Source organism: Sciurus vulgaris (assembly GCF_902686455.1).
Source record: "Sciurus vulgaris genome assembly, chromosome: 8".
Taxonomy (NCBI): Eukaryota; Metazoa; Chordata; class Mammalia; order Rodentia; family Sciuridae; genus Sciurus; species Sciurus vulgaris.
Genome location: NC_136468.1, coordinates 148,617,615 through 148,645,173, shown reverse-complemented (window position 1 = coordinate 148,645,173; position 27,559 = coordinate 148,617,615). Strand labels below are relative to the sequence as shown.

Here is a 27,559-nt window from a genome sequence, read left to right as displayed (position 1 = left end):
CTCTGTGTGGCTGCGTTTGTCTGCGGAGCTGTGCACTGTCCAGTGACTGGCTGGACGGGGCCTGGGGCTGAAGGGCTTCCACTGCCCAGGGCACCAGCAGAGGGGGCACTGGCCGGCCCAGGTGGGAGGGTGATGCACGGTCCCCTCGCGTGGCTGGCGGGGACCCTCCCCTGGGGCTGAGTCCTTGCTGGGCTGCCGCCTTGGGCTGTGGCCGGGCACTTCCGCCAGCCAGGCCAAGAGGCAGAGGCCGCGTGGAGCACAGTGGCCTGGCACAGGACACCCAGATGGGCTCTCGCTGCCGTCGCTGCCCGGTGTCCCACTCTCTCGTGTGCCCGCTGGGTGCTCAGTTTGTTGCGGGACAGCTGGAGGGAAGACGTGGTTATCAGAACACAAGATTCCGGTTTTCCCAGGAGAAAACAGCCATCCCAGACTGTGAAGCCGCAGCTGAACTCCTGGCAGTGGGGTAAGCCGTCCTTGTCCACGGGCCGCGGGGCCAGACTAGCAGGGCTGTGGCCACCGCATGGCGGCCCTGCCCTGCAGAAGGAGGTTCAGACTGACTGCCAGTGTCCCAGTGGACCCACCAGGGTCTGCTGGCCTCTTGAGTCCACTTCCTCCAGGGGACAGGCAGCCAGGTCTGAACTGCTGGCTCTGGCCTTCCGCCTCCTTGGGGCCTTTGCCTGTGGATTGTGACTGTTTAGGGACCTTGGGGGCGGCCGTCCTTGTCCTGGAAGGCTGTGTTCAAGGTGGTGGGAGGTGACACAAGCTGCCCGGGCGCCTGGCTTTGTGACACATCGGGCTGCGTCTGATACGCTTGTCGCTGGGCTGAGATGGCAGATAGAGATTAGAACCCAGAAGTACTGCTGGCTTCTTTCCTTTGGCCCTTTAAGAAAATTTAGTATTTTTTGCCAGGGCTTATAAATCAGTTATCATATAAAGTTCCGTAATTTTGGCTTTTCATGGACTTCTCGGCGCTCAGTTCCTTCTACCTTCTCCCTGCCTAGCTCCTGCCCTCAAGCCTTTGAGTGGCTTGCTGCCTCAGGGCCTTGGCACTGGCTGTTGTTTCTAGTAGAGCACCCCGTCCCGTTCGGGCTTTCCTCCCTCACTACCTTTGGTTTTTATTTGGGGTTTGGTTTGTGTTTTTTTACATTTCAGGTACCTGGTGACTGTCTAAGATTCAGTGCTCTGCCCCCTGCCCGTGTATCCTCAGCGTCCTGTCGCACAGCACGGATCTCATGGCTGGTTTAAGGCCTGCCTTGCTTCGCTGGGCAGGGGGCTGCCTCGCGCCCTCCCACCTCGGGCTGCAGCCGGCGGGATGAGTGCGGGAGGTGCAGGGCCGCGGAGGCCCCCGCACGCCCAGCCCCGTAGGTGGTGCGGGGCGAGCCCCTGGCCGCCGGGTCCCCCGCCGTGGTCAGGAAAGCGCACTCACAAGCCACCGGCGAGCCTGCTGCCTGGCCGGCCTCGGAGCCCGAGCGGCACCCGGCCCAGCCCGCGCCAGGCCTTGCGCCGCCCTCAGGCTGCCGCCTCGTCTCGCCCGCAGAACGTGCGCATCGACCCCAGCAGCCTGTCCTTCAACATGTGGAAGGAGATCCCCGTGCCCTTCTACCTCTCCGTCTACTTCTTCGACGTCCTCAACCCCGAGGAGATCCTGCAGGGCGAGAAGCCGGAGGTGCGGGAGCGCGGGCCCTACGTGTACAGGTGAGGCAGGCGGGGCGGGCGGGGCCTCGCGGGCGGGCGGGGCCTGGGGATGGGGCGGGGCCTCTGAAGAACGGAGAGGCAGAATGGGGCGGGGCCTCAGATGGATAGGGAGGGACTTCAGATGGATGGGTTGGGACCTCAGATGGATGGGGAGGGACCTTAGCGGAATGGGGCGTGGCATTTGAAGAATGGGGCGGGGCCTCTGAAGAACGGAGAGGAAGAATGGGGCGGGGCCTCAGATGGATGGGGAGGGACCTTAGCGGAATGGGGAGGGGCCTCTGAAGAACGGAGAGGAAGAATGGGGCGGGGCCTGGGGATTGGGCGGGGCCTCGGATGGGGAGGGTCCTCAGCAGAATGGGGCGTAGCATCTGAAGAACAGGGCTGGGCCTCTGAAGAACGGAGAGGAAGAATGGGGCGGGGCCGCAGATGGATGGGGAGGGACCTCATAGGGACTAGGTGGAGCCTCAGGGGTGGGGAGGGACCTCTGAAGAATGGGGCGGGGCCTCAGAGGGGCGGGGCGGGGCTGCTTGCCGACCCAGGACCCGGTCCCGCACGCAGTAGGTCAGGCGCACAGGAGAAGCGACGTGCCCGGGAATGTCTTTATGGAGACGGTAGGAAGGGCATGTGAGGGACACACACTCATGCACCCAGGGCAGGCTCAGAGCTAGCACCTCCGTCCCAACCCTGTGTGCGCTGGAGGACAGGGAGGGCCAGCAGGAGACAGGACCAGCGAATGTGGCACGGGCTGACCCGGTGCCTGGGTTGTGCCTTTGGTCTCTGGCCTTGCTCATACCTGGCCGCAGGGGTGACTTTATCCCTCTGAGTCTCAGTTTGCCCCACAGCAGTCCAGGATGAGGACAGCACACAGTGACAGTGTGAGGCCATCGCCTGCCAAACAAGACAGGACAGAGGAGTTGCCATGGGGCCCCCGGGACATGAGGACACCTCCTAGGAGCAGCTATGCCTTCTTATGACACTGATCACACAGTGCCCCATTCCCATACCAGGGCAGCGAGGCCAATGGCGTGGGGACCCCAGGCTTGGCCGCCTGCCCTGCCCGAGCTCTGGACTGCTAATTGTGGCTGGTGGAGCGGGCCCCCCCCCCGGAATGGCTGACTTCGCGGGGCCGGGGCAGGCAGAGGCTGTTCCGGTTGGCTGGGGTGCCCAGGTTGGTTCTGAGGAGCCAGGCTGGGCTCAAGTGTGCCTGAGCTTCGGGAGTTGGCAACACTGGCCAGGGCACAGCCCTGGAGTGCGTACGGGACCCACTGCGCTGGCCGGAGCAGTTTCCAAGATTGGAGCACTGTGGGACACCAGGTCCCATCTGACCCTCCGTCCTGCTCCCTGCCCGACGCCGCCTGGGGGCCTCTGCTGCAGTGCACCTGGAGCTGAGCCTGGCTGGTCTCCGCTCTCACGTGCTCCTCATCTCCAAGTCTGGCTGTGGGCCGTGTGCCACGCACTGTGCTGCTCATTGCGGGAGAGCAAACCAGTGGGCACATAGACAAGGTCAGGCTGGGTGGGAAATGACCGCTGGTGGAGTTTGGACACGTTTTGGGGGCAGGCGTCAGCAGCCATGTCTAATGGAGGGTCAGGAGGACCTCTGCAAAGGGGCACTTGCTGGACTTGAATGGCAGGAAGGGGTGCTGGGGGAGGAGGGTCCTGGGTACAGGATGTGCCAAGGCCCCGAGGCCCTGCTGGAGTGCTGGGGCAGAGCAGAGGAGCCCAGGCCTGAGGATAGGCGGGTGGACGGCGAGGGCTCAGATCCTGTAGGATCCTGTAGGTGAGGGTGGGTGGGGTCACGTGATGCAGTGTCCACTGTGGAGTGGCCGAGGGGCGGGAGAGGACAGGACCCGGCGTCGCAGTCACCCCAGGAGTGGGACTCCAGGTGGAGGGAGGCGTGGGATCCGGTGTTTTCTGGAGGCAGCTTGGATGAGGGCGAGGGCGAGTGGTGGCGGGGCGTGTGTCCTGCAGTGGGCGCTGCGGGGGTGCCGGGAGTGCCCGTCAGCGACTTTGCTTCCGCGCAGGGAGTTCAGGCACAAGAGCAACATCACCTTCAACAGCAACGACACTGTGTCCTTCCTGGAGAAGCGCAGCTTCCAGTTCCAGCCCGCCAAGTCCCAAGGCTCGGAGAGTGACCACATCGTCCTTCCCAACATCCTGGTCTTGGTGAGGTGGTCGGGCCAGCCCTCCTCCTGGGCTTGCCCCTTGCTTGGAGTGGTCCGCCACGTGGTCAGGTGGTGCCCTCGGCCCAGGGGGTCTCTGCCTCTGCGTGGGTTCTGAGTTCCCGGCCCGGCCCCCTGCCCGGTGTCGCGTAGTGGCCTGCGTGTTCTTCCTTCCCTTTCCGTCCAGCTCTGAGGCCTCCAGGGGCGGTCCCAGTGTCCGGCGGGGAGGGTGCCCGCAGCGGGGCATCCGCGGATTGCCTGTTGGATGTGGGGTCCCTGAGGCCGCCTGGCCTGCTGGTTCCCTGGGAGGCCCTGCAGGACTCAGCCCAGGGTACTGCCCCTGCCAGGGCTGGTCCCAGTGGAAGGACAGCACTGGTCCCGGCCGAGGTCCTGGTATTGAGCTGGGAGGCTGGGCTGGAGCTCGGGTCCCCTGCAGTGAGCCGCGAGGCCACTCTGCACTCCCAGAGCCGTCAGGGACGGTGCTCAGGGTCGAATGGAGGCTGGTCATGTAGCAAAACCCAGGTGCCCTGAGTGACCAGGGCTGGCACATAAACCACGTTGTTGGCACGCACAGCCGGTGCGGGGCCCGATCAGGGAGCTCCCAAGGCCCACGTCCCCAGACGCCAGCACCCTTTCTGGGTCTGCACAGTGGACAGCCCAGGCTTCGAGGCCCAGGGGTCTTCTGAAGAGGGTCTTGGTGGCAGCCCCCCATCTGCCTTGGAGGGTAGGAACAGCCAGAGTCACGGCAATGCCTCACCCCGGGCGTCTTCAAATAAAACCAACGCAACAGACTCGGAAATGCGACTCGCACCTCACTTTTGTGTTTCTTGTAAGATTTCCTGGGATTTTTGAAGCCATTTGAAAACGTAAAAAGCATTTTTTTAGTTCACACGTGGAACAGAAACAGGGTTGGCTGGCTGTGGCCACTGGGCCCGAGCTGGTCGACCGGGGTGTTGGTACCAGGGAGAGAAGGGCCAGAACCTTCCGAGCCAGGTTGGAGGGGGTCCCGTTTCGTGTTACGCCCTTTTCTGATGCGTTAAAACAACGCCTGTGCCACCTCAGACTATAGGGAGGCGAAGGAGACCGGCCGGTCCCCGTGAGACCTGCTCTGGGATGGTGGCCGCCCCGCCCTTCTAGAGGGGACACTGTCTTTTGGATGAAGAGCCTGTGTAAAAACAAAACAGGAACCAAGAGCCCAGAGGAAAGTGAAACGGAAAAGACGGCCTGGGCTCCTGGGTGTCGCCGAGCAGATGGTTGGCTGGGGCCCTGCGGGTTTAGGTGGGAAGGAGACAGTTAGAAAGTGGACCCAATCCCACCACAGACTGCCTCCCAGGAGGCCGAGTTGCCTTCAGCTAAAGGGAGTGTGGGGCCCTGGGGCCGGCAGGCCAGTGCGCTGGGTTTAGGTGTGGCTTTATCAGGGCGCAAACAGGGTGCCCGGATCTGGGCCGGCTCCTCCTTGTGCTGGCAGACCTGTTCCTGGAGGTGGCCACAGCCTTCCACAGCGGGGGCAAGGCCAGCAGAGGGACGTGCGCAGCCCTGATCGGCAGTGTCTGTCGCCTGCAGGGTGCCGCAGTGATGATGGAGAACAGGCCCATGAGCCTGAAGCTGCTCCTGACCCTGGCGTTCAGCACCCTGGGGGAGCGTGCCTTCATGAACCGCACCGTCGGCGAGATAATGTGGGGCTACGAGGACCCCCTCGTGCATCTCATCAACAAGTACTTCCCAGACATGTTCCCCTTCAAGGGCAAGTTCGGGTTATTTGCTGGGGTAAGTGTGACCCAGTGTCTTGTCCTCCATCCACACAGCTTAGAAGCCCATGGCTGGCTTGTTTGGAGCTGTCTGGCTGGGTAGAGACCCTAACTAATGATCTTAAGCAAAATAGGAATTTGCTGACTCACACAACTGAAAACTCTTGGTGTGGGTTCAGGTACAGCTTGATCCAGGCTCAGATGATGTGATTGAGCCTCACTTAGCTTAGAAAATTGGGTATTATTGCAGATTGTCCGTGTCAACGACAGCACTGCTCTGAGCTGCCTTCTTTATCTCAACCTTGACCCCTGGTAACCTGGTAGGATCAGTGACTGGGCATCCACACCGAGATCTAGTCCAGGTAGCATTTGATCTCTGACCTCTGACCGCTGATGTTGGCTGTCCTGAAGTGGAATTTAATGAGCTCTCTGGATTGCTTCAGTCTCAGCCTCTGCTTTGGGCTCTGTCGTTCTGGTGCAGAGCGGCAGGAGGACCTGATCCCCACCTGAGTGTGATAGACGCTCATACGTTTTTGTCCAAGATGGCAGGTTCTGGTCAGGTGGGTGCACTGGCAAGTTTGGGGTAAGCAACATGGTCCTGTGAAAGCATCTGCACTCTCTGAAATGCTTGCCAAGTGGAAGTTCTTGCAAAGTCAGTAGCCGAGCTACAATCTATGACTGGATAACGGAAACCTCAAAATAACAGTCTGGTGGTCAGCTATTCAGTGTCGGTGTGGCCTCGAGGTCTCTGGTGTCCTGGGAGCCTTCTGCCACTCCTCAGTGCCACCCTGGGGGTGCGGTTTCCACACTCAGGATAATCTTGTGGCTCAAGATGGCAGCTGGCGCATCAAGCTATCACATCCTCAGTCCAGGCAGCACGGCAGGAGGAAGAGGTTGGGGGGAACGGATGGGGGAATTGAGGATGAATCGGCGACACCAGGCCTGTGCCTCCCCGCTGCAGGGGAAAAACCGACTTCTCTCACTTGTTTTCCGTGGGCCAGAACCGGCCGTGGGCCTCACCAGCTGCCGGGGAGCTGGGGAGCGGGGAGCTGGCAGTGCCCGCCTTTAGGGAGCCAGCTTGGCTCCCTAAGCAAGGCGTGGGGTTTGACGTGAAGGAGGGGCTGGCGCTCTGGTGCCTCCTCTGCCACGTCGCCCATTAGTGTGATACTGACGGTAGTGGCCACTGTGCAGAGTCCCTGTCAGGACCACCCCCTGCAACCTTGCAGTGCCCACAGTCCTGGTGTGCTGTCTGTCTGGGCCGGCACTTGACAGACACGCAGCTGCGGGAGGCCAGGGTGGGACAGCTCTTCTCGACCCCCCCACGTCTCCCATGCTGGGCGTGTCTTCATTCTGGGCTTCTGGGCAACGCCCCTGGGCGCCAGGGTCTGACCTTACTGTCTGAAGCTTCGCAAACCTCAGGGCCAGTTAGGATCGGCTGGGTTTTGCAGCCCTGACAAGTAGCCCCAGGTCAGCGGCTGAAGCAGCAAACGTTGATTTCTCGGCTTGTACTCCACGTTTACTGTGAGGGACCAAGGGGCCGTCTGCTTGTAGTGGTCACTTGGGGTCCTGGGTGAGGGAGGCCCACAGTGGGCTCACACTTCCATGTCACCATAGCAGCAGCCTGGGGAAGTGCCTGTGCCCAGGCCTTAATGTACCCTCAGGCAGTGACTTGGACTTCTGCTGACCCTGGCCAGCTGGATTCCAAGAGGGTGATGGGTGGAGGAGAGGGACCCTCCTTGAGCTGGGCAGGAAAGAGGGGACCCTTCCGCCCACTAAAACCAGCGGAGCGTGCCCTCCTAGAAGGCCCGAGTCTGCTCCTCTTGACCTGGAGCAGGTGGGACGCTGCTGTGCGTGACCTCCCGGGGACAGCAGGGCTGAGGCGGATGGAGCGGGTGGGCTTGGCGGCCGCCCTCCCGGCCCTGCGCTCCCTGTCCCCAGCTTAGCGAGGCTGTCCACCACGTTGTCTGCAGATGAACGATTCGGACTCAGGGCTCTTCACGGTGTTCACGGGGTCAAGAACTTCAGCAGGATCCACCTGGTGGACAAGTGGAACGGGCTGAGTAAGGTGAGCCCTGGGGACAGCCCCAGCCGCCTTGGGGACCTGGGGGTGGCCGGGCCCGTCCCACGGACACCTCGGGCGAGAGGGTGTCACTGCGGCTGGCTGAGGCCGCTGCTGGGGGTGAGCGGTTGCCCGCCGTGGACTCTGCCTCTCTTGCTCGATGCTTCGTTTACAAGGACCCTGTTCTGAATGAAACGCGGGAGGCGTTCACGTTACAAGTAAAACCGTGTCCCTGTGTGGCCCCTGCCCGGGACCCCCGTCGCTCACCGCCATCTTGCGGAGCAAGCCCAGGGTTGCTGCTGGGACAGTCCTCCTGTCAGCCGCTGGCGTGCCCGTCTGAACGCAGTGGCTCATCCCTCGGGCAGGGTCCTGCAGCTTGGTGGCCTCTCCTTGGTGTGCAGAGTGCCCCTCACCCGAGTGGTGGCCGCCAGGAGCACCGGGTCTAGGACAGTTGCCCCAGGAGGGCTGAGGCTGGGGGTTCAACCCCTGCCCAGGGAGGCCGCCCAGCCTTGACTCGTCTTCCGTCTAGGCAGGTGGCATTGAGGGCTTTCCAGTGGTCAGAGGGCGGGAGAGCGCGTGGCGCGTTCGGGGCCAGGGCCTCCCTCCCTAGAGGCCGCGACCAATGGGTTCACTGCACGGTCCTGGCTGCCCCATTAGGTCTTCAGTGGCCAGCCGGTGCCCCCCCGACTTACCTGTCTTCGAGAGGGTGTCTGTCCACCTCACTGGGCAGGGAGCCCTGGGGGGGGCTCTCTACAGAAGAGGTCCCCGTGTCCCCAGCAGAGTCGTGGTCACCCGCTGTGAGGGTGCGGCCGGCCCGGCACAGGGACGTGAGAGGCAGCCCGCAGGGCAGTGCTGCCCAGGCTGTCCTGAGTGGCCCGTTGCCCCCGCCCCTTGCAGGTCAGCTTCTGGCATTCGGATCAGTGCAACATGATCAACGGGGACTTCCGGGCAGATGTGGGCGCCCTTCATGACCCCTGAGTCCTCGCTGGAGTTCTACAGCCCCGAGGCCTGCAGGTGACCGCTGGGCCAGCTTGGTGGGGAGGCAGGACAGGGCGTGGGGACAGCGAGCCCGAGGAGAGGGCTGAGCCCGCCTCTGGCTGGCTGACCGGACCTTCTGCCTGTGGAGATGGGGCTCCTCTCCGGGCCCTTGGTCCCCAGCTCTGCAGCCGTGGGGGCCGCTGGGCTGCACCCTACAGCAGCCCCAGCTGTGGGTGGGACAACAACCACCGGCTCCCGCGGTCCTTTTCCAGGCGTGGCCAGATGTGCTGCTCTGTTCTGGCCACTCTGGAAATGTCCTTCCTTGGGAATTCACCGGGCGACCCTTGGCTCCACCTCCCCAGCACCTCATGGAGCCCTGCTCTGTGCCAGGCGTGGGACAGGATGGCAGGAAGGGCACAGTTCCTGTGCCCGGGGGGTTACTTCCTATCAGGGGACTCGGGCCAGTGCACAGATGTCACAGTGGCGTGCTTTCGCTGTGTGTGTGGCGGCTTTAAAAGCAGCATTTCCTTTTATTTTTTGTGCTGCTGGGGATGGAACCCAGGCCTGTGTGTGAGGCGAGCGCCCTGCCACTGAGCCACAGCCAGCCCTAGGGAGCTGGCACGCAGTACGGGGATGGGACCCGGGGCGCTCCACCCCGGAGCTACGCCCACAGGCCCTTCTTACTTTCTGAGGCAGGGTCTTGTCCAGTTGTCCAGGCTGACCCTGAACTTGCCGCCCTCCTGCCTTAGATTTCTGAGCTGCCAGGATTACAGGCGTGTGCTGCCACGTCTGGCTAGAATTTTAAACTTGGGGAAAAGTTGCAAGAACAGTGCGAGGAACCCCTCTACCTTGGCCCAGCCGTCAGGCAGCTCCCGTCGCCGTAGCAACGGCGCGTTAATCAACTTATAGAGAGAAGAGGTTATGGCGGTCACGGTTGTGGAAGCTCTGGTCCACGAGGGGTCGGCCCATCATGAGGCAGCACAGTGTGCGGCAGAGCAGGACCCCCCTCGTGGCCAGGGAGCTACAGAGAGGAAGAGGAGGAGTCTGGGGTCCCACAGGTCAGGCGCACCCCCAGAGGCCTGAAGACGCCCAGGAGGCCGCCTCTTAAGGTTCCCCAGCTCCCAAAAGGACTTCACCTGGAGTCACTCCTCTACCTGGGACCCTGGTGGACACGGTCCAGCCCCGGCACACCGGCTGCTCCGTCCTTCCTCTTTCGCCCCAGTTGTTGTATCGCCGGGCCGCGTCCCCTGTGTGGGTTGGAGGCCGTGGGCCCTCGTGCCTCAGGGCCTCAGCGGGCGCTTTCTAAGAAAAAAGCCGTTTTTCTTGCATAATCGCTGTTTTCAAACGAGGACCTTTTAAGGTGGACGAGGGAAGACTGGCCAGCCGGGTGCTGTCCAGTAAAAGGGACGCAGCCCTTTTCAGCTTTGCTGGTCATCCACGGTCGGTCGAGTACTCGGTCGCCGAGCTCACAGGCACGGACGCCGTGGTCTTCGTTTCTGATTTAAAGCTCGTGTGGTCCTGGAGAATGGATCGGCCTGGTCGGGGCCACTGCACCTCCCTGGGCAGGAGGCGCCCTGGGGGCCGTTCAGGTGGAGAGGCAGCTCCACGGGGTGGCCCTTGGGGTCACCGTGGGGTGACCTCGGGGTTGTCGTCGCCCTGTCTGCCCCCCTGCAGGTCCATGAAGCTGGTCTACCAGGAGCCGAGGGTGTTTGAAGGCATCCCCACCTACGTTTCGTGGCCCCCAAAACCTTATTCGCCAACGGGTCCATCTACCCGCCCAACGAAGGCTTCTGCCCCTGCCTGGAGTCGGGCATCCAGAACGTCAGCACCTGCAGGTTCGGTAGGCATCCTGGGGACAGGGGCCCGCGGCGGGGCAGGCGAGGGCCTCCTCTGCCCACGGTCGGCTTGGTCTCCGGCCTCTGTCCCCCTGAGCCCATGAGGCTGCAGAGCAGGCTCTGTGATCCGGAGGCCTGCCATGTCAGCTGACCCAGGTCCCGGTCCTGGCGAGCGCCTGCAGCGGGCAGTCGGTTTCTTGGCCTTCCCCTGCTTCTCCAGGTGCCCGCAGCCCCTTCCTCCTGGTTGCCAGCAGCTTCCCATCCCTCGGATCCACCTCTGTGCTCACATCTCTGTCTCCGTCCCCTCTCCCGGCTAGTTTCCAGGGCCCTGGGGGCCACAGCAGAAGCCCCCTGGGCAATCCAGGACGACCCCCTCTCGGAAGGCGGCCATTCCGAGCACTGCTTTCCCCGTCCCGGGCCCCCGCTGCTCAGGAGAGCGTGTCCGTGGGTGTCGACACCAGGGCCGCCGCGGCCGTGTCTGCCTCCCGCGCCCTTTGGAGAGCCGGGCTTGGTGGGAACGATCCTTCACCCCATCGGGTGAGAGCGGCCGGGCGGGGCCTTGTGTCAGACCCTCTTGTTCGGAGGTGCTGGGCACCGTCGCTGGGCGGTCAGGGCCCATCTCCACGCTGCGCTCACCTCGTCGCTCACTCAGACCCCGGGCCTCGCCCCTCGCCCGTGGGCAGCCCAGTTGGCTTGGCCCCCAGACGGCCGAGCTCCTCTCTCACCCGCCCGGCCGCCTGGTCCTGCCCTCTGGTCCCTGGCCTCCTGTGGCTGTTGACGTTGCAACTAATTCAAATGACATCGCATTGAAAGGCCCTCCTTGCCTCATAGAAGCTGCAGTTCAGACGCCCCGCCCCGTGGGCCTGGTGGCCGCTGGGTGGACAGCGCAGGGAGGCCGTTGCTGTCCATAGGAAGCAGTGGCGCCGGCCACTCCCCGTCACGCCCTTCCCCTCCGCTGCTATCCTCTGGGGCATGTCTCACACCGTCCCCCCTCGGCCTCCTCAGCCCGACGGTGGGTGCTGTGGCCGGGCTCCCTGCCACCTGGCCTTCTTTTCAGCTGTACCCTCGGGTTCTGTGCTGTGCCCAGCACGCAGTGGCTGCTCAGTGATTGTCTATCTGACCTGAGGGCAGGTCCTGTCTTGCAGATGGAGGCCCGAGGCTGGGCGTGGCTGAGGCCGCATGGGTGTGGGACACAAAGCTGGCCCCCAGCTGGCCGGGTCTCGCCCGACCTTGTCTTCCAACGGGAGAAGGTGATGGTGCAGGGATGGTTCAAGCTGGTCGGGAGAAGGATCACCCGGAGATAGGACGCGTCCCCGGTTTCAGGCAGAACAGGGCGACAGGCTGGGCACTGGGCCTGCGGTCCCCCCCTTGTCACGGCCTGGTCCAGCCACCTGGGCACTGTCCTCTGCTTGTCTCATGTGGTCTTCACTGGTGTCCACAGGAATCTCCACTTATAAGACGGAGTCACCTGCTGGGAGCAGCGTCGTGGCGACTTGGGAGGCAGGTGGTGGACGCTGGGCCTGGGGGCCCCCACTCTTGGTTGGGGTGACTGACACCTCCAGAGCAGACCCCTCAGTGCGCATCCGGAGCTGGATCCCTCGGGAAGCGGCCCTTCGCCATGCCCAGCGGGGTCGTCCCCTGGGCTGGCTCCGCTGCCAGGCCAGATCCCCTGGTGGCTGCTGTGGAGGCTGCAGCTGGGAGCCCTGCGGGGACGGAGTCCTGCGGGGATGGACCCCTGGGCCCTCTTTGCTCCAGCAAAAGTCCCAGGGTTCGCTCTGATGGGTCACTTGGATCCCATGCCCGCTGTGAACCAAGCACTGTAGCCGAGATTGGGCTGTGCCCCTGGCCAGGCTGGCATCCTGTGCCCAGCCTCCTGCCCTGCAGGTAAGGCTGGCACCAAGGGAAGCACATGGCAGAGAATGGGGGAGGGTCAACCAGCAGGGGCACTGCCGGGCCCCGTGGAGGGTGTGTCCCGCCGTCTCCTGGCACATCTGCCAACGTGTCTCAATAGCCTGGGAGAATTTGAGCGCTCCCGTCAGAACAGAGCTTCCTCTTCCAAGTGCAAGTGCCCAGGCAGGAGCCCCACGCGGTGGGCATGCCCTCCCCGTCCTGCCCTGCAACACCCAGCTCTGCCCGGCCTTGGCTTCCTGGGAGGGGAACTGAACGGCGGGTGCCCCTCCGCCTTGCTTCCTTGCTCCTTCTGCCCATCGTCACGCAGGGGTGACCACCTGCGAGGTGCTCCTCCACGGGAGCACAGCCCCGCGCCCGGCTCCTTCCCTGCGCCCACAGCGCTTGTGGGTTTTGTTGTGTTTGGTAGGTGGGATGGAGCACAGGGTGCCTCATCACTGAGCTAGAGCTCCAGCCCTTTTTAAAAAATTTGAGACAGGGCCTTGCTAAATTGCTGAGGCTGGCCTTGGACCTGCGATCCTCCTGCTCAGCATCCTGAGCTGCTGAATTGCTGGCTTGTTCTTATGTTTTGACCGTGACTGGGGTGCTTCTAGGACATTCTTGCACCTGCTGCTTGGTGCACCTGCGTCTGCATTTCTCTGGCGTTTTATCTGAAGATAAAAAATACCCACACGTTTCCCTTTCCAGGCCTGGGGAATTTCTTGGACTCAGAACTCCCTCACCTCAAACCTCTGGGTCTCACGAGAGCCTCTGACGTGCCAACGGGGCTCCTTCCTCACAACCGTGGCAATCCTGGGCAATCTCGTCTGGTTAGGTGCCATAAAGCCATAAATTAATTACGCTTATTGCCCGGGCTAGTCTCTTTCAGGGCGTTTGGAAATAAAGTGGCGGAGAAGCTCAGGTGCCTGCGTGCAGGTGCTGGCAGCCATGTGGCTGCCCTGAAGCAGCCGCCCTGGCGCTGCTGGTGTCCCGGGGTGGGAGGCTGCGGGGCTGCTCGGGCGCTCTGCCTCCAGGGCCTGGCGGGCTGGAGCACACCTCCCTCCCGGAGGCCGCGCTGGGCCGACGCCTTCGCCTGTGGGCCGTTCTCGCTGCGGATGGGCAGGCGGGAGACCCGGTCTTCCAAATTGCATAGGTCCGCCCCACAGGGGCTCGAGGGGACTGCAAAGAGCCCAAGGAGCGTGGGCTTCCATTGGCCTCTTCCATTCTCTGAGTCCTTCCCATTACGAAGGCTCTGGGGTGCGGAGAGGCGCGAAGACCTTCCCAGTCTGTGTCACTCAACCTGACTTTAACAGAGAAAGAGCAGGTGTCAGTCAAAGCCTCGTGCCAGGAGTGGGTCTGGTTAGGATCCACAGCATTCATTAGTTTCCTCTTATTTATTATAAATTGATTCCAACATTTACTTTGTTTTGAACCAGGGGTGCTGTACCCTGAGCTTCAGCCCCAGCTCTTTTTATTTATCTTTTAGGTACCAGGGATTGAACCCAGGGGTGCTTAACCACTGAGCCACATCCCAGCCCTTCTTAAGAAAACAGTTTTATTTAGAGACAGGGTCTCACTGAGTTGCTTAGGGCCTCACTGAGTCGCTGAGGCTGCTTTGGGCTCGGGATCCTCCTGCCTCAGCCTCCGAACTGCTGGGATTCAGGCGTGCGCCTCTGCGCCCAGGGAAATCCCAGGTCTTCCTTCAGACTGACACTGGGCTTTGCTGAGAAACGCAGCAACAGCCCAGAATTCAAGGTTGGGAGGTGCGCAGAGCCCCAGGTTGGTCACCACCTGGCCGCAAAGGAAGGGCTGATGGTTCCGGGGAGGGAGACCTGGACTCTGGGTTTTTCCTTTGACTTTTTTAAAATCGAGGTGCAGTTCATATGCCATACGGTCCCCATTTTGAAGTGTGCGCTTCACGGACATCCAGGACGCCCACGCTGTCGCGGGGCGGCCACCCCTCCGTTCCAGAGCACGGTCATCCCCTGAAGCAGACCCCGTGCCCATCAACCTCGCCCTGCTCTCTGTCCCGAGGAGCTCCTGACACTGAGGGGCTCCTTGACAACTCTGATCGCCGGGCCGCGGGCCAGCACCCCGGGGGCTGGCGTCTGCCATTGGGGTGCTCTGTGAGGTCCGGCCTCACGTTTCTGTGTGGGGTTTCTCACTCGGAGGGCGAGGCCGGTTGTCCCTGCTCACCAGAACGCGCCACCCCGGAGACGGGCCGCGTGTCGCCCTCTGTGAGTCTCCTTCCCGCCCACCCGCCGTGCACCCCACCCTGGAACGCGCTCCCGGCCTGGGCCTGGTGTCTGTTGGAGGCCACCCCCAGGGTCAGCCCCTCCTGCTTCCCTCTCCGCCAGCTTGTCCCGGCCGTGTCCCTGTGCCTGGGCCTCAGGCCCCCGGCCGGTCCTGGTCCCGGAGGAGCTCTGCAGACTGCGGCTGTCCCTTCTGCAGCCTGGACCCCGCTCAGGGCCGCGCCTGCAGGGCCTGCCCTCCTCCTGACGGCCTCTGATGGCCTCTGCCCTCTGTCTTCCAGGCGCGCCCCTGTTCCTCTCGCACCCCCACTTCCTCAACGCCGACCCGGTCCTGGCAGAAGCGGTGGTGGGCCTGCGCCCCCAGCCAGGAGGAGCACTCCCTGTTTCTGGACGTCCACCCGGTGAGCCCTGCTGCCCGGCCCTGGGGCGGGTGGCTTCTGGGTGTGGATGTCGGCCTGGCCCCTGCGGCCCCAGCACAGAGCTGGCTCGAGGCTGGGGGCTGGCGGCCCGGCTTTCTTTGGCGTTGGTACTTCAAGGATGTCCCCGCTTTACCCCGGCTCCATAGTTCAGGGATTTTATTGTCCTTTTACAGGGGTCTATAAAAGGCCCTCAGATCGTAAATCCATTAGAGCTATCAGCCTGGCGGCCTCTGCGGGCTCCTCGGGCACCCTCGGGCTGTGTCAAGCTGCCATAAAGATCCTGAGATACCTGCCCGGGCCTGGCACATCTCACAGATAAATCAGATTCGGGGAATTTGTCCTGTGTGGGGACCAGGAGGGGCCAGTGCCTCCCAGGACAGGCCTGCCCCTCCCTGGCATCTCTGTCCCCTGCGGTGTCCCGGCTGGACCCCGCGGCCCCCTCGGCCGACTGGGAAATTCTGTGGGTTTCTGCTCCTGGATGCTCCCGCCAGAGAGAGCTCACCTTCTCCCCGAAGACCTTTTTTAACAAATAATTTTTAAAATTGGAAAATAGAAACGGCACGTGGTTACGGAGTACCCCGGTCACTCGTCACCGCGGTCTCCTGGCGATGGCTGGAGCCGCATCGCGGCCCTGCTGGGCGGGAGCACACAGGATCCGCTTCCGCGGCAGCTCTCGCGGACACAGTTCCCTGTCTCGGTCAGCAGGGCGCCTGGCGGATGCCTGGATCCCTCCTCCTGAGTCCGTGGTCGCCGGCCCCACCTGGGGACTGGCCCTCCGCTCTCCTGTGGCCCACGTTCCGGGGTTCCGCACACAGTGAGGCCGCGCTGTTGGTCTGTGCCTGGCTGGGCCACCCGACGGCTCGGCCTTCTCCACCCCTGTTGTCCCAGTCACGAGAGTCCCTTCGTAAGGCCGCTGTGTGGCCTTCTTCACCTGTTCGTCTGTTGATGGACGCCTGCCTCCATTCCTTTCCTGCTCTGCCTCGCAGTGGACATGGGGCGCAGGTGCCTCTGACCATTGCCTTCCATCCTGGGCTCTCAGCCCAGCGCAGAGACGGCTGATGCCACCAGGCTCCGTGTCCAGGAGTCTGAGGGCCGGGCTCCCTCACGCTGGCCCTCTTGTAGGCCTCTGAAGCCCGCGCTCTTCTTCCTCCTCCGCAGTCCCTCTTAGCCGCTCTGCGGGGCCCGGGCCCAGCTCCCTTCCTTCCGTTTGAGTCTGTTCATTTTGCTGCCTCTCTTTCTGCTGCCTTCCGGAGAATTCTGCCAGGAGCACGGTCTCCTCTGTGCCCTCATGATAGCTACGTAGTGAGTGGGTTTTCTTTTGGCCCTGAAGAGAGAAAAGGGGGAGTCCTTGTTGGAGGCCAGAGTGAGGCCCGAGAGAGGCCCAGACTGCCTCCGGTGAGGCCGGGCGGAGGAGCCCTTCTGCTGGTGGGAGGAGCGGGTGCTGCCTGCTGCTGCTGCGTGTTGGCTGCTGGGCGAGCTCCTGGCCAGCTGCCCTGCTGTGAGGCCGGGTGGTGGCCCAGTGGGCTGTGTTTCTGTTCCCTGGGGTCAGCGGGGGCGGCAGGGCCTGACAGCCCTGGAAGAATGGGCCCCAGGGGGCCTGGGACAGATTCCCAGAGAACCGGCGTGGTGGGGTCAGGGCCCAGGACCTGAGGGAAGGAGGTGGCGGGCGCTCGGGGCTTCCCCGGGGGTCTCAAGGACTCAGCCCAGGGCGCTGCCACAGCCAGGGCAGATGGAGCAGGACGCACAGGGGAGGCCGCTCGAGACCAAGTCTCCCCTGAAGGCGCACAGGACGCCCCGCTTCCCGCAGTGGTGGGGACAGCACGGCAGAAGTGATGCCCCAGAGGCCCAGGAGCAAATGGGCCCTGCCTTCCCAGGGAGCCACTCCCACGGCCCCTGCCCCACACGCACACCGGCCTCCCCGGAGAGCCGGCCCGGCCTCCCCCAACAGTTCTGCAGGCAGCTGAGGCACAGGGAGCCCCGGTTAGCATCCAGGGGTGGAGGACCCGCTGAAGTCCAGGATCCTCTCTGAGGAGGGCGGTGCAGGCCTGGGGTGACCTCACTGGCCTCCGGTTCCCAAGTCCACCTCTCCCCAGGCTCAGGAGCCAGGGCTTGCCCTGCTCCTGCGCGGGCTGGGAGGGCCCCGGAAGCTTGCTGGAAGGGAAGACCAGCCCTTTCCCGCAGGCAGGGATGGCCGTCTGGCTGCCTCACGTACCTCGTTGTGCCTTGCAGGGTCCGTGAGCTGCTGTGACCAGCTGCTGATCCAGGTCAGGGAGTGAGTCACAGGGAAGAAGCCCTAGCCCTGGCCCTGGCCCTCAGGCCTCGACCCTGGGTCTTTCCCAGGGTCTTTGTTCGGGATGCGCCTTCCTGATTGTAGGGATGTGTGTGAGGCAATTCTTTTGCTACTGACTTTCTAAAAAAGTGTCTCACTTACAAAACAGATTTTTGTTTTTTGTACCAGGGATTAAACCCAGGGTGCTCAACCACTGAGCCACATCCCAGACTTTTTATTTTTTATTTAGAAACGGGGCCTCACTAAGTTGCTGAGGCTGACTTTGAACTTGAGATCCTCCTGCTGCAGCCTCCCCAGCCTCTGGGATCACAGGCGTGGCCCCTGTGCCCAGCACAAAGTGGAGTCCTGCATAAAGGAGTCTTTCTCCTTCCACTTCCCATAGGACATGATGAGATCCCACAAACAAAACGGGAGACTGCCAGGGGCCTCCTTGGCTCTGTGTAAATGGCGGTGCTGCCATGGCGCCCGGCCTAGGCCAGCCCTGCTACAAGGAAGGGAGGTCGGTGCAGGTGCAGTGCAGAGGGAGGAGCGGGGAGGGATGGGGAGACCCCACCACGATGTCTGATGGGGGCTGGAGGGGGCCCCAGATCACGCCAGCCTGCGCGGTGGGAAGTGCTCCTCAGGACAGACGGAGGGGTGGGGCCTCTTCTGCCCGGCAACAGGGGACCTTGACTCAGGGGCACGAGCGCTGTTTGCAAGCACAGGTCAGCGCTTGGACCCGGGCAGGAGACCCCGTGCACTACGGACTTCGTAGACTGTGGCCCCGAGAAGGGGCTCACGCCAGGTCGATCAAAGCGAGAGGCCCGGGCAGGTGGCTGGGCTGGGACGCTGGTCCTCCCTAGCGGGCCGCGAGGCCGGCGGTCTCCTCACTGTGATTCCTCCCGCAGGTCACGGGGATCCCCATGAACTGCTCCGTGAAACTGCAGCTGAGCCTGTACATCAAAGCCGTCAGAGGCATCGGGTGAGTGGGCCTGGGAGCCAGAGCGGCCCGCGGGGGCCCAGCCCGGTGACCCACCGCTCGGGCCGGGCGTGGACGGGAGGTGGTGCCCGGCTGTGGGAGCCGTCCCTGCCCATCTGCCCGGGGCCCAGACCAAGGGATTGAAGAGAAAGACTTCCCAGCGTCACCCAGAGTTTGCTCACAGAGGACTGGTCGTTGTTGCTGTTGTTGCCGTTGTTTTGCGGTGCTGGGGATCGAACCCAGCGAGGCAGGCACCCCACCAACTGAGCGTAGCCCCAGTCCCTACAGAGGGATTTTTAAGCACTGATTTTATTTTTTTCTTTCAATACAATGCCAGGGGTCGAACCCAGGAACTCTACCCCTGAGGTACATCTGCAGCCCCTTTTTTTAAAAAAAGTGCCTTGGGCTGGGGAGATAGCTCAGTCGGTAGAGCGCTTGCCTTGTAAGCACAAGGCCCTGGGTTCGATCCCCAGCACCACAAAAAAAAAAAAAAAAAAAAAAAAAAGTGTCTCATTTGAGGCAGGTCTTGCTATAAGTTGCTTAGGGCCCTGCTAAGTTGCCAAGGCTGGCCTTGAATTTGTAAGCCTCCCGAGTTGCTGGGACAGGCGCACACCACTGCATCTGGTTTATGCACTGATTTTTTTTTTTTTTTTTTTTTTTCAAATAAAAGCTTAATAGAGACACAGTTCCCCACCACAAAACTCACCCTTGAAAGGTGGACAGTTTTTCTTGCTTTGTGAGGCATTCAGTGTCGCACAGCCGTGGCCGCCATGGGCTGCAGGGCACTTCCGCCATTCCTAAAGGAACCCCGTGCACTCATGGCCCGTCCCCTCCCCCAGCCCCTGGCCGCTACGCTCTGCTTGTCGCAGTGATGTGCCCTTGCTGGCATCTCGCACAGAGTGGCGCGGCTGCGGCCTCGTGCCTGGCGTCACGTCCTCAGGCTCACTCCTTGGGGCCGAGGCTCTGGCGGGCTGTGAGACAGCGCCCCGGTCATCTGATGGACAGGCGGGCTCTTTCCGCTCCCGTCCCTGGTGCACGGTGCTGCTGTGGCCAGTCCGGTTTCGGTGCAGACGTGTCTCCCCTGGGTCTGCGTGCAGGAGTGGACCTCTGGGTCCTCGGGTCACTCTGCGTCACCGCTGGAGGGAACTAAACGCCTTTGTGCCTGCTCACATTCCTGCAGCCCCAGGGCACCGCGCCACGCCCCGTCCCCGCGCTCGTGAGGCCATGTTCGATAGAACGGGCAGGAAGACGGCGCCTCATCTTCCCGTCAGTGCCTGTACTTTTGAGCATATTTGGAATAGTTTAAAAAAATCCCTCTAGAGAGAATGTGGCAGCAGCAATGGGCAGCAGGACGGTGGCCTCTGCCTGGCTTTGGGATGCCTAGCGCAGTCGCACTGGGGCTTCTGGCCTTGCTGCCTGCGGCCAGAGCTGCTGGGGTGTCCTGCATGGATCCCCGCCTGGCAGGACAGACCTGCTCGCCGCCGGGCTCTGTCGGGCTGCTGCCTCCAAGGCATGGGCCAGGCCGGGCCCTCGGCTGAGGAGCCAGCTGGCTGTGGCCTCTGGGCCACTGGGCCCCTTGCGGCCACATCCCCTGCATTGTCCCAGAGGACCCCAGAGCTGGGTTTGATCAGGAGCTCTCGTTTCCACCTGTTGGGAGCTGGTTCAGATCCTGACCCCGAGAGCTGGTAGTGCACTGTGAGCTCGGCGTCCGCGGCTGGAGCCCTGGCCACCGCCGTCCCTGCCCACCTCCCCTGCAGCCAGCAAGCTGTCTCAAGGGAGGTGACTCAACAGCAGGGGTCTGCCGGGGCCCAGAGGGGTGGCCATGGAAGGGGCCCAGAGACCAGTGGCCACCAGGAGGCACCGGTTCATCAGTAGGATCCGGCATGTTCCTGGTACCCTAGGGCCACCCAGAAGGTGCCCAGAGAAAAGGGACCCACGGGGAAGGTGCCCTCAGGGAAGGTGCCCTCAGGGAAGGTGCCCTCAGGGAAGGTGTCCACAGGGAAGGTGCCCTCAGGGAAGGTGCCCTCAGGGAAGGTGTCCACAGGGAAGGTGCCCTCAGGGAAGGTGCCCACAGAGAGGGGACCCACGGGGAAGGTGCCCACAGAGAGGGGACCCACGGGGAAGGTGCCCTCAGGGAAGGTGTCCTCAGGGAAGGTGCCCACAGGGAAGGTGCCCTCAGGGAAGGTGCCCTCAGGGAAGGTACCCTCAGGGAAGGTGCCCACAGAGAGGGGACCCACGGGGAAGGTGCCCACAGAGAGGGGACCCACGGGGAAGGTGCCCTCAGGGAAGGTGTCCTCAGGGAAGGTGCCCTCAGGGAAGGTGCCCTCAGGGAAGGTGCCCACAGGGAAGGTGCCCTCAGGGAAGGTGTCCTCAGGAAAGTGCCCTCAGGGAAGGTGCCCTCAGGGAAGGTGCCCTCAGGGAAGGTGCCCTCAGGGAAGGGGCCATGGCACGTTATTTAGTTCCCGTAGCTTCTTCCAGAGGCTTCTGGGGGAAGAGGCTGGGGCAGGCCACCCCCTTCTGTCCCTGGTCTCTGTGGCCTGCTCTCTAGGAGACACGTGTGAGCCCAGCGCTCTGGGAGGCTGGCTTGGGGTCCTCGAGGACACTGCTCACGTGGTGCAAAACAGCCGCACGGCTCTGCGTGGGGACTGGGGGCTCCGCGCTGCGTGCCTGCTGGTTGGGAGCCTGGCTGCAGAGCGGCCCGTGCCCACCACCTCCCCGGGCAGCGGCTGGAGGGCTGAGCCACCCGAAGCCCGTGGTGGGGCGGGGGCGGGGCGGAGGCCCAGCACAGACCCCACTTCCCAGGGCAAGGGCGGTGAGCACCGACCCCCAGACCCTTGAACCCCGAGCACGGGCTCCGGATCTGCACTGCACTGCTTCTGCCAGTTGACCTGGACCCCAGGCCGGGGTCGTGTCAGCTTTCTCCTCATAAAGCTCTTCATTTCCGGGGCTGGGGAGATAGCTCAGTTGGTAGAGAGCTTGCCTTGTAAGCACAAGGCCCTGGGTTCAATCCCCAGCACCAAAAAAAAAAAAGCTCTTCATTGCCGTTGGCATCGCACTTCCTGTTACCTGGGCCACGGGTCTTTATCCCTCAGTCACGAGGTCGCTCTCTTGCTGATGGGAAGCGTAAGTGGACCTCCCCGGGCGGGACCCCCTCCCTGCTCATTTAGCTCCCCCCACGGGCGGCCGGACGCGTGGATGTCGACCGCGGTTTCCTCACGCGTTCATCCTTGGTGGGTCTGCAGCTTGCTTTGCATGCCTGACAGTGAGCCTCTGACCCTTCCTCGGTGGCGTCTGAGGGCCACTAGGTGCTGTCTGGCGTTCTGCATAGGCCGCGTGGGTTGTGCGGGAGGCCTGCGTCCCTGGAGAACACGTGGGCTGCTTCTGCTCTTGTTTTTGCTCCTCCAAGCAACGCTGAACATCCTTAAGCCTCCCTGTGCACGTGTGGTGTCTCTGGGCCATTACCGAAGACCAGCCCTGCGGGTCCTGAGGCATGTTGGTGGGACTAGGTCTGGCTGTTGAGCAGAAGACACAGCACGTGTGACCCAAAGGGGACAAAGCTTTTCTGTTACCGATTCAGTTTTCTTTTAGAGGATGTTGGGAGGCAGATGTCCTGGGGCACTATGGCAGCCAAAGACATCCAGGGTCCGAGTCCATCCCATCTCCTTGTTCCATTTTCCTAGCACATGGCTTCCGTCTTCAAGGTGGTCTAAATGGCCTAAAGGGCTGCCAGAGCTCCAGCTGTTGCATCTGCATTTCAGGCATCTGAAAAGCAGAACAGAAAAAGTGTTTACCTCCCAGCTATTCTACATAAGGCTTCTGCTAACATCTCATCAACCAGAATTTGGTCACATGGCCCTCCCCACTCTCAGCAAGACAGACTGAGATAGTCTTTTATCTGGGTGCGTTTCCAACCTGAATAAAATTGGGGTTCTGTTTCTAAAAGGGGCAAATAAATACATATCAGTCAAGTCACTGTCAATCCTTGCCGTGTAGGAGATGTTTCAATTTTAAAAGATAATGCTCAAGTTGAGCAACTGCTCCCTGCCCTCACAACCCCTTCCCCAACCTGCAGTGCGGAGCTGCAGGCCACATCCCTCCGGCCGAGCCACCCGCTCACCCACACCTGTGCCACCGCAGCTCCCTGACACCACTCACCTACTCTGTCCCACTTGCAGGCAAACCGGGAAGATCGAGCCTGTGGTCCTGCCGCTGCTGTGGTTTGGAGAGGTAAGGTGGCACTGGGCACTGTCGGCAACCGGGAGGAGAGGGCTGGGCCAGGGCACGGGACTGTGTGCCTGGGACACTGTCCCCACACCTTATGTCCACGATCCTGGGGGGCTGCAAGGACCACCAGGTGGGGAAGCTGTGTGGCAGCGTGTCCGTGGCAGGGGGTGAAGTAGTTTTGTGACTGCTGCGACCACTGTGGCCAGAAGGCAGGAAGCAGGTTTTCAAGAAAGTCAACTTTTCTTGAACTTTTCTTCTTGCCAAGCTTTTCAGTATTCCTTCTGGTCTATTTTATTTTTTGATGTAATTTAATTTTATAAAGTTACATTATTTTGTTATGTGATTTCTGGCCTACCTAGATTTAAATCAGGGCTTGCTAGTGGCCGGCATAGATAGCTTGGAAGGTCAAGGTCGGGGTCACTGTGCTCACAGCCCGGTCTGAGGGGCTGCGGAGGGCGGAGCTCCGCGCCGCGCAGACACCCGGCGCCAGGTGCTTTCCGCTCGTGGCCCCGCCCCCTCGAGGCGCTCAGACTCCGGCTTCACTCATTGGTCAGGGCAAGATAGGGCGGCCACGTGGGAGGGGCCTGTGGGCCAGGCCCGCCTGCCATTGGTCCGGCTTTGATCACATGGTCCAGGCCCCCGCAAGGCAGCCTGGGCAATGTAGTCCGGCCGAGTACCCCGAGGGAAGGTTGGCGCGGCGGCCGGGAGCGGGCGGCGGCCTGCGGGACCCGCGGCGTGGGCCCAGCCCTGTCTGCCCTTCCGCAGAGCGGGGCCATGGAGGGCGAGACGCTGCAGACCTTCTACACGCAGCTGGTGCTGATGCCCAAGGTGATGCACTACGCCCAGTACGTGCTGCTCGCGCTGGGCGGCGCGCTGCTGCTCGTGCCCATCGTCTTCCAGGCGCGGAGCCAGGTAGGTGCCTGCGCGAGGCGGGCGCGCGCGGGCCGGCCGGGCCTGGCGTCGGGTGGTCCCCGCTCCCTTCACTCTGCCGCCTCCTCGCTTCTCTCGCACCTGCGTGGCCTCCACTCTGCCTGTCCTGGCGGCCTGGGACCTCCCCGGGGCCGCAGCGGCGGCTCTTGAATCACTCGTTCAACAAGTGGGCGCCTGCTGAACGCCAGGCTGTTAGGCCCAGGGCGAACAGGCCCCTGCTTGGGGAGTAACCAGCTTGTGGCGGGAGACAGGCGGAAACCAGGTGGATAAACAGAAAAGGTAATTCTACCAAAGATAAAGAGGGTCTAGAAAGTGACCAGAGCCGGTGCTGCGAAGTCGCAGTCTGACGTGAGCCACGTGTGTGGTTAAGGTTTCTGAGAGCCTCAGCCTGTTAGAAGAAGCGCTGAAGTTAATTTTAATTACGATTTTATTTAACTCAAATATGTCCAGAAGGTCGTTGTTGCAGTAAGAACCAATATAAAAGATGTAGGAATGTTTGCACTAATTTTCAAATCTTTGAAATCCCGTGTGTCTTTTACACTTAGAGCAGCTCTCCATTCCCACTCACCCTGTTTCAAAGGCCCAATAGCCACATGTGGCTCCCAGATTGAACATCCCCTGTCCAGGGGGTAGGACAAATACAGACAGGAAAGGCCTGCCTGGCCTGGTGGAATCCAAGCTTAGATGCAGATGCTAGGGAGGCACCCAGCACAAATAGAGTGCTACAGATGGATGGAGGACCAGTGCAAAGACCCTGGGGCAGCAATAGAGCAAGCAAACTGGAGGCTCAGGCAGGGCCAAGGTGGCTGGAGAGAGTTACAGGAAGGGCAGGTTACTTGGGGTTTTTTAAGGAGAGGAATCACTGTATCACCTGAGCAGCAAACAGGTCCTGGCCAGGAGGGTCAGAAGCAGGGGACGAGTGAGCAAGAGTAGGGGCAACTTATATCAGGAAAGGACGGAGATGAAGATTTTTGGGGGGTACTGGGAATTTAGCCTAGGGGCACTTTACCACTGAGCCACACCCCACCTTTTATTTTTTATTGTGCAACTTGCTAAGTTGCTCAGGCCTCACTGATGGCCGAGGCTGGGCTTGAGTTTGTGATCCTCTTGCCTCGGCCTCCCCAGCCTTTGGGATTACAGGTTGTGCCACCGTGCACAGTTGAGTTTTTCGTGGCCTCCACTTGCACATCTGCTGGGGAACTTATCTGGGGACAGTGCTGCGCACTGGTGGCAGGGTCCCTGGGTCTCAGGGTCTGCGTGGGTCGTGGCAGTGTTGGGCTGCCAAGGAAGTTCTGCAGGGCAGATGGGCGAGCACCTGTGAAGGATGGGGTTCCCGCTCACGCGCGGGGAGTCTGGAGAGGCCCTCCCACGGGCCATAGCCAAGTCGTCCCGGGCCTCGGGCGGGCCCGGGGACCCCTGTGCCCGCCAGTTCCTCCTCCTGTCGCTGGGAAGCTGCACCCCTGCCTGCTTGCTCGCTTGCTCTCTGTGGGGCACTGGACTTTTCTGACTCAACCTGGGACCCGACGTCTCTTCTAACTCCAACTTGGGCACAAGTGGTCACTGGGCGGCCACCTCTGGCCCAGCAACCTGGCTCTGCCTTGTGGCCATTCCCATCTCCCTTGCTGCCCAGGTTCTGGGGCCCAGCTGCTTGTCACTTGCCCAGCAAAGTGAGTGCCCAGTGTGTCCTGGGGGGTCACCAGGGCGGGCAGAAGGACCAGGAGCCGAGCCCCACAGCTCGAGGCAGCAGGAGTCACAGTGTCCTTCAAGGACGGGCACAGCCTCGAGGGCTGGGGCGGCGGGGGCCTTGGTCCTCTGGCCCCGTCTCCCTCCCAGTCGTCCACCGGCAGGAGGGTGAGGAACAGACGTGAGGGTCCTGCCTCGCCCCCAGGTCAGTGTCCCTCCCCAGGTCAGTGTCCCTCCCCAGGTCAGCGTCCCTCCCCAGGTCAGTGTCCCTCCCCCAAGCCAGTGTCCCTCCCAGGTCAGTGTCCCTCCCACAGGTCAGTGTCCCTCCCCAGGTCAGTGTCCCTCCTCCAAGTCAGTGTCCCTCCCAGGTCAGTGTCCCTCCCAGGTCAGTGTCCCTCCCAGGTCAGTGTCCCTCCCCAGGTCAGTGTCCCTCCCCCAAGCCAGTGTCCCTCCCAGGTCAGTGTCCCTCCCACAGGTCAGTGTCCCTCCCCAGGTCAGTGTCCCTCCTCCAAGTCAGTGTCCCTCCCAGGTCAGTGTCCCTCCCAGGTCAGTGTCCCTCCCAGGTCAGTGTCCCTCCTCCAAGTCAGTATCCCTCCCCAGGTCAGTGTCCCTCCCCAGGTCAGCGTCCCTCCCACAGGTCAGTGTCCCTCCCCAGGTCAGTGTCCCTCCCAGGTCAGTGTCCCTCCTCCAAGTCAGTGTCTCTCCCCAAGCCAGTGTCCCTCCCCAGGTCAGCGTCCCTCCCACAGGTCAGTGTCCCTCCCCAGGTCAGTGTCCCTCCCAGGTCAGTGTCCCTCCTCCAAGTCAGTGTCCCTCCCCAGGTCAGTGTCCCTCCCCCAGGTCAGTGTCCCTCCCGAGGTCAGTGTCCCTCCCCCAAGCCAGTGTCCCTCCCAGGTCAGTGTCCCTCCCCAGGTCAGTGTCCCTCCCCAGGTCAGTGTCCCTCCCCCAAGCCAGTGTCCCTCCCAGGTCAGTGTCCCTCCCACAGGTCAGTGTCCCTCCCCAGGTCAGTGTCCCTCCCCCAAGCCAGTGTCCCTCCGAGGTCAGTGTCCCTCCCAGGTCAGTGTCCCTCCCCAGGTCAGTGTCCCTCCCCCAAGCCAGTGTCCCTCCCAGGTCAGTGTCCCTCCCACAGGTCAGTGTCCCTCCCCAGGTCAGTGTCCCTCCTCCAAGTCAGTGTCCCTCCCAGGTCAGTGTCCCTCCCAGGTCAGTGTCCCTCCCCCAAGCCAGTGTCCCTCCCAGGTCAGTGTCCCTCCCCAGGTCAGTGTCCCTCCTCCAAGTCAGTGTCCCTCCCAGATCAGTGTCCCTCCCAGATCAGTGTCCCTCCCCAGGTCAGTGTCCCTCCCCAGGTCAGTGTCCCTCCCCCAAGCCAGTGTCCCTCCCAGGTCAGTGTCCCTCCCCAGGTCAGTGTCCCTCCCAGGTCAGTGTCTCTCCTCCAGGTCAGTGTCCCTCCTCCAAGTCAGTGTCCCTCCCCAGGTCAGTGTCCCTCCACAGGTCAGTGTCCCTCCTCCAAGTCAGTGTCCCTCCCAGATCAGTGTCCCTCCCAGATCAGTGTCCCTCCCCAGGTCAGTGTCCCTCCCCAGGTCAGCGTCCCTCCCACAGGTCAGTGTCCCTCCCCAGGTCAGTGTCCCTCCCAGGTCAGTGTCCCTCCTCCAAGTCAGTGTCCCTCCCCAGGTCAGTGTCCCTCCTCCAAGTCAGTGTCCCTCCCCAGGTCAGTGTCCCTCCCCAGGTCAGTGTCCCTCCCCCAAGCCAGTGTCCCTCCCAGGTCAGTGTCCCTCCCACAGGTCAGTGTCCCTCCCCAGGTCAGTGTCCCTCCCCAGGTCAGTGTCCCTCCCCCAAGCCAGTGTCCCTCCCAGGTCAGTGTCTCTCCCAGATCAGTGTCCCTCCCACAGGTCAGTGTCCCTCCCAGATCAGTGTCCCTCCCCAGGTCAGTGTCCCTCCTCCAAGTCAGTGTCCCTCCCAGATCAGTGTCCCTCCCAGATCAGTGTCCCTCCCCAGGTCAGTGTCCCTCCCCCAAGCCAGTGTCCCTCCCAGGTCAGTGTCTCTCCCAGATCAGTGTCCCTCCCACAGGTCAGTGTCCCTCCCAGGTCAGTGTCTCTCCCAGATCAGTGTCCCTCCCAGGTCAGTGTCCCTCCTCAGGTCAGTGTCCCTCCTCCAAGTCAGTGTCCCTCCCCAGGTCAGTGTCCCTCCCCAGGTCAGTGTCCCTCCTCCAAGTCAGTGTCCCTCCAAGTCAGTGTCCCTCCCAGATCAGTGTCCCTCCCAGATCAGTGTCCCTCCCCAGGTCAGTGTCCCTCCCCAGGTCAGTGTCCCTCCCCCAAGCCAGTGTCCCTCCCAGGTCAGTGTCCCTCCCCAGGTCAGTGTCCCTCCCAGGTCAGTGTCCCTCCTCCAGGTCAGTGTCCCTCCTCCAAGTCAGTGTCCCTCCCCAGGTCAGTGTCCCTCCCCAGGTCAGTG

General features: G+C 62.4%; 1 protein-coding gene across 1 annotated transcript in view; it reads left to right on the top strand.

The window, feature by feature from the left end:
• The first annotated feature begins 1,367 nt into the window (after window positions 1-1,367).
• Window positions 1,368-27,559, top strand: part of LOC306667744 (scavenger receptor class B member 1-like) — a 29,937-nt gene continuing 3,745 nt past the window's right edge. The window contains 14 exon segments of the mRNA XM_079150482.1: window positions 1,368-1,695; window positions 3,717-3,858; window positions 5,418-5,621; window positions 7,573-7,612; window positions 7,615-7,667; window positions 8,559-8,597; window positions 8,599-8,675; window positions 10,314-10,366; window positions 10,369-10,479; window positions 14,895-14,971; window positions 14,973-15,014; window positions 18,210-18,283; window positions 22,456-22,507; window positions 23,270-23,416. Of these exon segments, the coding sequence (XP_079006608.1) occupies window positions 1,574-1,695; window positions 3,717-3,858; window positions 5,418-5,621; window positions 7,573-7,612; window positions 7,615-7,667; window positions 8,559-8,597; window positions 8,599-8,675; window positions 10,314-10,366; window positions 10,369-10,479; window positions 14,895-14,971; window positions 14,973-15,014; window positions 18,210-18,283; window positions 22,456-22,507; window positions 23,270-23,416 (1,233 nt within the window). The 5' untranslated portion in view covers window positions 1,368-1,573.